This window comes from Triticum urartu, chromosome 3A (assembly GCF_056163025.1).
Source record: "Triticum urartu cultivar PI428250 chromosome 3A, HENAU_Tu73, whole genome shotgun sequence".
In the NCBI taxonomy this organism is placed as follows: Eukaryota; Viridiplantae; Streptophyta; class Magnoliopsida; order Poales; family Poaceae; genus Triticum; species Triticum urartu.
Genome location: NC_141875.1, coordinates 281,858,938 through 281,870,543, shown reverse-complemented (window position 1 = coordinate 281,870,543; position 11,606 = coordinate 281,858,938). Strand labels below are relative to the sequence as shown.

The 11,606-nt window shown below is 41.2% G+C and overlaps 1 protein-coding gene across 39 annotated transcripts; it reads right to left on the bottom strand.

Annotated features, from left to right (window-relative positions):
• Positions 1-2,294: 2,294 nt before the first annotated feature.
• On the bottom strand, positions 2,295-8,713 carry LOC125543940 (uncharacterized). 39 transcript variants are annotated; one of them, XM_087546929.1, is made up of 13 exons: positions 8,028-8,709; positions 7,639-7,690; positions 7,406-7,540; positions 7,030-7,192; positions 6,920-6,942; positions 5,495-5,564; positions 5,364-5,404; positions 4,889-5,196; positions 4,661-4,731; positions 4,370-4,407; positions 3,508-3,688; positions 2,718-2,781; positions 2,295-2,616 (listed from the first exon to the last, which is right to left on the bottom strand). In XM_087546929.1, the coding sequence occupies exons 3-8, from the start codon at positions 7,409-7,411 to the stop codon at positions 5,101-5,103; spliced, it is 399 nt and encodes a 132-aa protein (XP_087403055.1). In that variant the 5' UTR covers positions 7,412-7,540; positions 7,639-7,690; positions 8,028-8,709; the 3' UTR covers positions 2,295-2,616; positions 2,718-2,781; positions 3,508-3,688; positions 4,370-4,407; positions 4,661-4,731; positions 4,889-5,100. The 39 variants fall into 39 exon arrangements, 30 of the variants coding, with proteins under 30 accessions (XP_087403055.1, XP_087403057.1, XP_087403052.1 ...); XM_087546931.1 differs by having other exon boundaries at positions 3,508-3,653; XM_087546926.1 differs by lacking the exon at positions 4,370-4,407 and adding an exon at positions 3,324-3,362 and having other exon boundaries at positions 3,508-3,653.
• Between the last annotated feature and the right edge of the window lie 2,893 nt (positions 8,714-11,606).

Below are 11,606 nucleotides of genomic sequence, written 5' to 3'. Positions count from 1 at the left end.
AATGCTCAGGAGCCCCCCTTTTAACGTGCAAGCAAATTGCATGGGGTGAAAGGACCCGTGGCGGGCGGTGATAAAACAGGTGATAGCAGTCGACATGTTAAGCACGAAGAGCAGATTGACGTGGATAAATGCAGGAAGATACATGCCACCGGGTCCGGCCCGAGCGGCGCGGGGATGATGCAGCCCGAGGGGCGCCCCCAGCAAGGTAAGCTAAAGACATAAGTAAAAGGGATACATGCCACAGGGACGGACCCACGCGGCCTAGGAATAGCGCAGCCCGAGGGGCGCTCCCAGCTTAAATGAACTTGGAAGATGTCACCTAGGTCTGTAGATGAAGTAGATCTGGTGCAGCTGAAGCCACGCGTCGAAGGAATGACTCCTCATGAGCCATCAGGACCCTGAGCCTCGGGAGGCTCTGGGGGCTCAGGAGGTTCCCTGAAGGTCGTCGCCATCTCCTCCAGAACGGCGTGGAACCTGGCCTTGCTACCTCTTGAGCTTGTGTTGGATTTCCCCGAAGAGGAAAGGATGATGCAGCAGAGTAGCGTAAGTATTTCCCTCAGTTTTTGAGAACCAAGATATCAATCTAGTAGGAGGCCACGCTCAAGTCCCTCGTACCTGCACAAAACGATAGCTACTCGCAACCAACGCGATTAGGGGTTGTTAATCCCTTCACGGTCACTTACGAGAGTGACATCTGATAGATATAATATTTTTGGTATTTTTGGTATAGATATGCAAAGTGAAAAGTAAAAGGCAAAGTAAAAAAAGCAAAGCAAGATTAAAGTGATGGAGATTGATATGATGAGAATAGACCCGGGGGCCATAGGTTTCACTAGTGGCTTCTCTCAAGAGCATAAGTATTCTACGGTGGGTGAACAAATTACTGTTGAGCAATTGACAGAATTAAGCATAGTTATGAGAATATCTAGGCATGATCATGTATATAGGCATCACGTCCATGACAAGTAGACCGAAACGATTCTGCATCTACTACTATTACTCCATTCATCGATCGCTATCCAACATGCATCTAGAGTATTAAGTTAAAAACAGAGTAACGCTTTAAGCAAGATGACATGATGTAGAGAGATAAATTCATGCAATATGAAATAAACCCCATCTTGTTATCCTCTGGCAACGATGCAATACGTGCCTTGCTGCCCCTTCTGTCACTGGAAAAGGACACCACAAGATCGAACCCAAACCTAAACACTTCTCCCATGGCAAGAAAAACCAATCTAGGCCAAACCAATCATACATAAAAGAATTCATATATGCATGATGTAGATGTTCGTTTAATTCTTATAGTTCATTTTATTCAAAATCATCTAGTTTTTTATAAGAAAACTAATCTATTTTAAGATTCATGGATTATGCGTTGTAAAGCATAAAGTAAAAACAAATAATGCAAATCATGTAGAAAAACATTTGGGCAATTCTGATACGGAAGATTCTAGAACAAAGAAAAAGTGCTTGTGTTTTGAGATTTGTGCATTATGCTTAAGTTCAACCATGGAGTCTTCTAGATTGTACATGTGGCAAAATCTAGTGGAATCTAGATGATATCAAATGGCCAGTAGTGCTCGAATTTGCCATCTCTGCACCATCGGATTATCTTCATCCAACAACCATCTTTCAAAGTTATAGTTATCCGCACACTATATAAAAAATATAAAATATAATATATAGGGGTATAGATATAGATATGTAATGCGAAAGCCACCCATCATCTCCAATTAGAATAGTGTGTCCATGCACGGATGCAATGTGTCCAAACGATGTCTGCCATCGGTATCTCAAATTCAAATCAGTCTGACCTTGTTCAATGTGTATACAGTACAACATGCTCGTTTCCAAATCATACCGCACATATCTCAGTTATGTTCGGGTTTCCAACGTCATGATCTCTTATTCAAACTAGTTGACCCGTTGCGCCAAATGACGCAAAGACCCGCTAAAGCCATGTTGTCGATGAAAATAGTTTCATTTTGCAAGAACCTATTCAATATTGGTAGTACAAAGCTCATGTGTTAAATGATGTTATATTGAAAATGTGGTTATCACAGTGCGAAATCCGAGTTTGAAAAAAAATTGTGTAACATGTACAAACCAGCTAAGGAAGCATTGTTTTAGTTGAAAATATGGTTATAATGATTAGATATCTGAGTTTGAAAAAAAACATATCGAAAAGAAAATTCATGGTTTAGTTGGTTTAGTTGTGAGCAAGCACATATGGTAACAAATTTAACCCCTCTTAATAAAAAAAGAAGACGCTTGCTGTGTACAATAAGATGTATAATAAACGCCACAGGTCTCATTTGAAGCAAAGAGTTATTCGACAATAGATGCTTGACAAATTAGCAATAAGAAGGATCCTTTTAATAATGAAAATTGAAAGAAACATAGCTTCAAACTATGTAATAGAGTTTTCAAAATGTAGGCATTCTCCCTATATAATTTTGCTATGTAAGTTGGAACTTAGGAATCCATGTCACGGTTTATCCTTGATACATTGTTGGTAACTCTCCCCTCCCACTCTGGATCCATAGCATTTCGTCCTTCACAGCCCCTTTATAGTCTTGACTGGTTTTGAATGTCATGCTGGAAACACCATTCCTGCTCAAATAATAGCAAGCTATAGATATCGAGCAATAATATAGTGTGAATAACTGAACATGGAAATCTTGACAGTAAGACTAATGGAACACAAAGTATACCTCCTGCAATTCCTTCCATCTTCCTTTCAATTCTATGGGAAAAGGTTGCAACATGAGGAATAGCCTACAGAAATAGATAGTATCAAATACTGCACAAGTCAATAAAATGTTACTGCTAGCCCATAGTGCATACATTCTATCTCTTATTGTACTTTTTGCATCCTACTACGATTCAGAGCACATACATGACATATCCTGGTAATGCCACAATTGTTGTTAGCGACTGAAATGAGTTGTCCAGGTTTTTACTGGTAAATCAATTCAGTTTACATGCAACTAATAAAATTTTCCAGGGAAATGTTGTAGTGATATCATGGTGGCGCAAGCATAGAAGTTGTTACAGAGTGGAAAGAACAGGCTAGATTTTCAGTACTGAATTTGTCCGGCCTAGCATTGCAGAAAGCTAAAGTTTATTAAGAGAATTATCTCCCAACACATAGAAGGAACCCAAAAGCTGCAAACAGTGATAGCCTAAAAAATTACAGCATATTATTAGCTGAAAGATCAAGATGTTGTGTGATATGTGACAGAATACTCATTGTATGCTGTACATGAGGAGGTTTGTGAGCAAATTGACGGACTGTTAAATGAGTCAAAGGACAGTACCAGATACATCATTCACTTCTTCAAAATGTATTCAATAAACTGAAAGAGAAATGCATCATGTTACAGGTGTAGCCAAGTACAGTTGAAAGCAAACTTGATATAGCTTTGTAAAGTTGAAAGTATAAAACTTCACACAAGGTAAAGCAAGTCAAATCAGAGGGGAAAGGAGGGCAGGAACATGCACCTGGAGCAAGAGGGGGCACAATCTCGTGTTCTGGCTTTCTGAAATAGAGAACACTTTTATATCAACTAAAACAGGTTCAGGAGATGAGCAATCAGATAGAGCAGCTCAAATGCATTAATAACTTCCCTTCGGCCTTGCAGACAACACTGCAATAAGAGGCTTCGTAACTCAACCACATCATCTATACAAAGGGCAAAAAGAAAAGGAAAGTGAATTGTGTGTACGCATACACTGGAAGACACTACAGACCAGTTCCTAATGCTTCTCTAGGTCTTACAGCCATCGGTTAATCCGTGAGTAGGAGAACGGAGAAAAACAAAGTGCAGATCTTAGTCTCTAAGGCATTTCATCAATCATGTAAAGATCTAAAGATGAAGCGGTTCTGGATTTGGGTCGGGAAATTGGCCAAGCAATTATGACCAGGCTGCACCAATAAGTCCTTGCCAACATGTAAATTATCCAGTCAATAGAAATGGTATACCTTCGTAAATAACCTGTCCTATTTAGACAAATAAATTTGCAATCTTTTATTAATCCAGGACAAAGTGAGATGGCAAGGTCTTCAGAAACATCCAGCCGACAGTCTCAAATTAGAGGCTTGAATTAAAAAAGGATCTTCAACTACTTCAACACAAGATCAAAGACGAGCATTCCACCTTGTTCAAGCAGGCTGCCAGATCAATTTTTAAATGATTCTCATGTTGCCCAAAACATAAATTGGATAAGGGCACTGCCCCATTAGCTTAGATCTTTTTTCTTTTGTTTCTATTTTCTCCTTTCCCTTTGTAACATACTGTTTTTAATGAAAATATACCATAGAACTATTGTTCTATGGTTTGCTGTTCAAAAAAAGTGAAATTACCTAAAGGGCTATGTCCATCTTCTTCAGTCCTATTCACACTGAGAGGAAATAACAGAAAACTCACAAACATGACAAAAAAATAGATCTTCAGTCCTATTCATATGGTTCATATGTACCAATGCATGGTTTTTGTATATAAATAAAAAAAATTGAAGGCACATATTCCAGTTTTCTTTATTTACTGGAACACCATAGAGATCACATGCCTATAGTTTGTCATGCAAGATTCTGCAAATTAATAGCTACAGCGACATTTCACTACAACAATCAGTGGATAATGTATCATTGTACCTTGATGAAGTTAAATACAATGTCAAGCTCACATACATTCTTGGAGCACCTAATCAATGTTTCAACAAAAACTGCAACAAGATTAGTTGATCTCCTCAAAGAGGAGGTCATAGATGAATCTTAGTGACGAACAGAGGAGAAAGAAGATGAACAATTGTAAAAAAGAATGCATGCTAGCATTGTGGTAGTGAAGTGACATTTTTTTAGTACAGAGAGTAGTGCACTTACATGCAGAAGTGTTTAGCAACAATCATAATTTGCACTGGAATACAGAATACAAACAAGTAGTGTATGGATATTGAGCTGAAAGAACCAGTCATGGGATATACAGGCACTGGCGTCACTACTGGTCCAAAGATTGCATCAGCCTCAGTTAAATTGCTCACACCCTTCGGCCTCGCAGACGACACAGCAAGAAGAGGCTTAGTAACTCAACCACATCATCTATAAAAAGTTTGAAAAGAAAAGGAAAGCGAATTGTGTGTACGCGTACACTGGAAGACGTTGCGGACCAGTTCCTCATGCTTCCATGGGTCCTGCAGCCATCGGTTAATCCGTGAGCAAAACAAAGAAAAACAAAGTGCAGAGCTTAGTAACTCAGGCATTTCATCAAAGCACGTAAGGATCTAAAGATGAAGCGGTTCTGGATTTGGGTTGGGAAATTGGCCAAGCAGCAATAAGTCCTTGCCAACATGTAAATTACCCAGCCAATAGTAAATGGTATATAGTTAATGCTAACCAATTCTGCATAGAAAATACTTCCGTAAATAACCTGCCTCATTTAAACAAATAGATGCAGTAATCTGTTATTAATCCAGGACAAAGTGAAATTACCTGAGGGGCTATGTCCATCTTCCACTGATGGTGTAATTAACTTCCTGCAATCTTGGATACATTTTGAAACCTGCAGAAACATATATCCAACGTCATGCTGGTTCTCATGGTATGCGGAAAAATCAAGCTAAAGGCCTATGTGATGAATCTTTCTATAAGCAAGTGATAAATGTTGCAGAAAGAAAAGGGAGGAAATGAACCGCTACAGACACACATATACTCAACGTCAGCTCAGCTGTACCATGAAATGGCAACCATTCCTTAATTCATCCTAGCTGAAACAAGCATGAGTTTGAACTAATAAAGATGCAGTCGAGCGACACAACAACGAAGGAGAAAAAAGGAGAGAATAACATAGTCCGGAGGTGGAGCAAGTAAGAAGGTTCGCTGCGTCTCAACTGTTGATGACTAATCATTCTTGTCAGATAATCTCTTTGAGACAAAGCCTGCAACCATTCTCTCTTCAAACCACAACCCTGGAAAGTGGGTTTCCTTTTAATCCATCTTATGTTTTTTGGGTATGTTTTCTCATCATTATTATGATTCACTTGGAGGATCCCAGTAACTACAACAAAAACCTTTACCTTTTTTAAATATCACTGTTGATTTTTAACCCAACACCACTAATGCAACATAGGTGGATCAGATTACCAGGAAGATTGATATGATCAACAAGATCATTTCTAGATTTCGGAAATTATTACTCCCATACTACCATTCAATTAAAGTTAACCTATAGCATGTGACTCAAGTCAGATTGTGAAACTCTCTGAAATCTCTTCATTTGTTACGACTATCCATATGGTGATGCAAACGGCATAAATTTGCAGCCAAACAGTACAAATCGTTAGAACTCTTATAGTAGAAGAAAATAGGGGAAACACAACTGAACTCTACAATGTAGTTCATCATGCACTGCAAGATGGAGAACACGACAAAGAGGCTAGGCTCCCTGAGCACGATGTCAGCACGGACCTGGCAGCGTCCGTCACGTCCGACACAACGATGCCGCAGGTGTCCAACAAAGTCCGAAGAAAAAACAGTGAACAATAAATATCACATGAAGTGCATAGCAAATCCATAGTTTTGATATATAACTATATAAGACAATATTATTTTTTCCATGCAACTGTATCTTATTGCATAGCAAAACTTTTCTATTATTGATTCTAAAGGAATTTATTTACCCTAACATCTTAATACTTCAAGGTTTTAACAAAAGAAGAACATATAGTTTAGGAATGAATGGACTACATGAGTATGAGAAAACATTGATACCCATTACTACATACTGGTAAACTTCATGATCCAGTATAAGGTCGCGCACCACACGATCGCCAATAGCTCCTTGGCTTCTCTTATTGGATTGACAACATCTTAATTTTGAGTTGCAACATCACATACATGGCAAGTTGTGTCACCTACCTCAACGCTTCTTGAGATTATACCTGCAGCGAACAGTCCCGTTAACTTGCAATCCCATGAAAGTGCTGAATTAAGCTGTCTGGCTTTAATAAACAGCAAGATATATTTACCTCTTGTGCGTCTTCGGAGGTTCCTTGGTTGATTTTGCCATGGTAGGATCAGCACAAATGGCAGCATGAACCTTCTTGTACAGTGCTTCCATGTCATCAGCCGCAATCCCCTTCTTGATGTACCCACTAAAGTGAAATTGGCATTTCTCAGGCTCGTCATCAGCTATTAACGGAAATAAAGGTAGGGCAGAAGTTAGAGCAAGATTCAGTAACCTGCTTCGGAAATAAAACAAAGTACACTGTTTTAGGATACTTTATATGGATGAATCAGGCTCAGATATCTTCCATAAAGAACTCGTGTGTAAAACAACGATAGCCCAGAGGAATGAAGAAACGACATTATAATAATACCACAAGGACAATGGATCCAACTCACCTTCATGCAGTCAACAACATGATCTTCATAAATGAATTTGAGGTGAATCTTAGTGTCCAGCTGCTTCTCATCCTTCTTGAAGCCACCAAATCTCTTGTCACTGTGCGGAATATCAAGACCACCATCCAAAGCACCCTGCAGCAGCACACATAGTGAAGCAGGTCTCAAACTGATAAATTGTATGTTTCCCTTAATAGCTTAGAACCCTCCTAAATAGAATAAAAGAAACATACCAACACCAGGCAATAAATGCAGTCCAAGATTAGGCATGCTCCATCAGTGAGCCTGACGCAAAGCAATTGATCAAACAACAATGTAAGTAAGCTATATAATTTTCTTGGCTTTCCATGTTTACCAACTACACAATTTAAAATGTTTATTATTTAGATTTGAACCTATCAAACAAAATCATCAATCGTGCATTCAAGATCTGTAGGTAAACCTTGGTCTTCTTCTACTCTTAGCTAAAACAGTTTTGCTAAAATTATTCTTCCTCTCTTCTATGCCAGATACCATTATATCAGCAAAGTTAAACAACACGTCAAGTTTAAAAATCCATATATTAGCAAAGTAAAATTTGAGCGAGGAAGAAAGTAAGAGAGGGAGAGAAAGAGTGGAGCACCTGGTTCGCGTCGCTCAAGCCGCCTGCAACAGGCACGTGTTGTCCTCCTTGTACTCCAGATCCACGAGGCAGCCATGGGAGGAGGGACGAGCTCCTGCTTCCTCTCGCCTTTCCACACCTCCTGTTCACCTCGAGCTCCTTTCCCAGTGGGGGTGGAGGCAGAGGTGGCGCCTCTCATGGCGCAGAGGAGGCGACGACGTGGTGGCGCGACAAGTCAACCTGCCGGCGAGGCCTCACCCTGCCCCTTCCCCCTGCTAGGATCGCGCTCCTGCTCCTTCCCCGCTGCTGCTTCCCTTCCTCGCCGGCCTCCTCCTTCTCCTTGTCGTCTGCATCCTACCCCTCCCCTACATCCTCACCCGCACCATGAAGACCCAGCCGCCGCTGCTCTCCCACGACGATGTACGTCCGATCTGGATCGACGGCGACATGGAAGAGGACAGGAGGAGGCAAGCAGAGAAGAAGGCCAGGGATGAGATCGACCACCGTGTAGAGGAGAGGAGGAGGCGGGTGGAGAGACAAAGCCGATGGCTGCGGGCGAGGAAAGTATGCATTGGGAGGTGGAGAGGGAGCTCGTGGTGATCGAGGGGAAAGAGAAAGGGGTTAGGGTTCGTTTGGCGGCTGGGGTGGAGTGGGGCGAGACTCGCGGGTGATTTGGTGCGGGCACGCCGAGCTGACTGGGCAAGGAACCTCCGGCACGCGAAAACAACCGACCCAGCCAAGAGAGAATTCTTTATTTAATACTATCTTAAATTTCGTTCCTTATTTGACATTAAAAAACTTTTTCTTTCCTATCTAACAACGAATCTAAATTTTATGCCTTTAACACTTTCGTCCATTTTAAGCTTAAATGATACCTGCAAAGCCTCTTTTGCCCCTCATCTGATATATGTGTGTGGAGGCCAGTGGCACACACACGCAACATTAGTGTGAGGGTAGTAGCACACACACATCAACACATAAACACGCAGCAACACATGTACGCGCACATACAGCAGCACACACGCATGCAACACTGTTAGGATTAAACTCGACGTCCGGTTACACATTTGTGTACGTGTCCGTGTAGTACTGAAGTTCAGAACCGACTAGGTTTAGCTGTAGGGTAGCTGGATCAGGATATATACGTGCATACCCCCTTGTAATTAAACCAGATCAGACCAGATACATCAACGAAAAAGTAATAAAGAAGTATTCAACAGGTGTGACAGGCACATGTGGCCATCAAATTGATTCAGCTTTTTGCGTCGTGAGTTCCCGGCGAGAGAGAGCCAAGTCGCTGTGTTCCGTTGAGATCGATCCGATCCAATCCGAAGAGAAGCTAGCCATCCCAGGGCGTATACATACATGGCCAACGTGCACTGCTGTTCACCAATCAAGCAGCTTGCTTGCTTGCATAGCTTTGTACTTGTACGTGCTGCTTTTGGGAGGATACATCTAGCGCACTAAAACCAACAAACACACTCACAGGTAGCAGCACAACACTCACGTAGCGCACACACGCAGCAGCACACACAGCAGCATGGACGCACACAGCACATTGGCACGCAACAGCAGACACACACATACGTACATATAAATGCACTAGCAAACACACATGCAGCAGCACACGCACACGCACACACACAGCAGTAGCACACGGGTACGCGCGCACACACACGTGCAACATCACACACACACAAACATACCACATGAGGGTAAAAGTGTCTTTTCAAGTGTCATTTAGGCTTAAAATAGACAAAAGTGTTATAAAAGGCATAATATTTAGAATTGTTGTTAGATAGGGAAGAAATTATTTGTCGATGTCAAATAGGGCATAATATTTAAACACGGTGTTAAATAAGGAATTCTCTCCCCAGCCAATGAGCGCCTTGCGTGAGCCCACTTGTCATTGGAAAAGTAAAACGACTGCGAGGTGAAAAACAGGTTTCACCGCGAGGTGAAGATCTAACGGCCCAGACACGCTAGAAAGCCAGATCCGACAGCTGACGAAGGTCCAATCAGGGGAGCCTCCTGGAAGCGAGTTGGCTAGCCTCTTTATTAATTTAAATATTTAAATTCAACTTTACATTGATTATGACCTCACCTAGTATTTTCCACCCACATAGTCGTCTTCTCTTTATAAGTGTACCACTAACTTTCTTTCGTTTATGCATGCACACACACTACCAGTCAGTATTATTCATCGCACACATGCAATCTTTTTCTTTAGGTCGGTCTGCCATGCATGCGCACACACACACTTCCCCCTCTCTATCATACCGGGCATTCTTTATCTCTGACATGCATGTGCAAGGGTCGATATTCCTCTATGTGTGTGTATATAGCTATGTCTTTCACCGTTTTCCACACAAACTGATCAATCTACACATCTAGTGAGGTCTCACCCTCTTTCCCACGTCCACATTGATCAATCTATACCTCTCTATATAGGATTACATAGCTAATACACCCACATTAATTATATATCCAACGTCACCCTCTCATCATCCATGCCTTCCGCTTCATCTCTCAGATGCGCGCACAATGGCGAAGACAGGGGGCAGCAAGGGCCCTGCCCCCTAACATCATTATATATCGAGGGGAATATAAATGTGATCATTAGACAATTGCTGGTAAATTGGTTTAAGTTGATGAATTGGCCCTCTCGTAAAGGATTAGCAATGCTCAGCCCCATAGCTCATTGATTTTTCATGGCTCCTCCACTGTGCGCAACAGCGCACGTTCTCACCCCCTCTCTTTAAATATCGATCTCGCACTTGTGCACTCCTTCATAGTCTCCCTCCACTTGGCCCCTCGCACCATCTTATAGCCCCCACCGCATTTTGCCACATGTACAATCTAGCAGACTCCATGGTTGAACTTAAGCATAATGCACAAACCTCAAAACACAAGTGCTTCTCTTTTGTTCTAGAATCTTCCATAGCATAACTGCCCAAACTTTTTTTCTACTCCCTCTGTTCACTTTTATAAGACCTTGAAGACATTTCAGACAATGTACAAAACAACCCATTTTGAGCTGTCTGAAATGACTTAAAAAGTGAACGGAGGGAGTAGTTGAATTGCCATTACTTGTTTTCTACTTTATGCTTTACAACGCTCAATTCCATGAATCATAAAATACATTAAGGGCTTCTTTGATTCAAAGGATTCTCAAGAGAATTTCGGAGGATTCTAATCCTTAGGAATTTTTCCTATCTTGGTTGTTTGGTTCGAAGAATTGTAAACCATAGGGATTTTTCCATAGGATTCATTTGCACTATATTCCATACGAAACATCCCATCCACTCAAACCTGTCTGAAAGAATCCTCCGTTTTTTCTATGCATAATCAAACACTCATACAATCCTATAGGATTCAAGACGACATTCCACTATAATCCCATGTGTTTTCCTATTCCCGTGTTTTGGAAATCCTACGGATCAAAGAGGCCCTAGCTTTTTTATATAAACTAATTGAATTTGAATGAGTTGAACTATAAGAATTAAACAAACGTCTACATCAGGCATACATGACTCAAAGCTTACATGTTATAGTGTGGTATTTATTCATAATTAGGTTGCCAAATCTAATGCGTGCAAT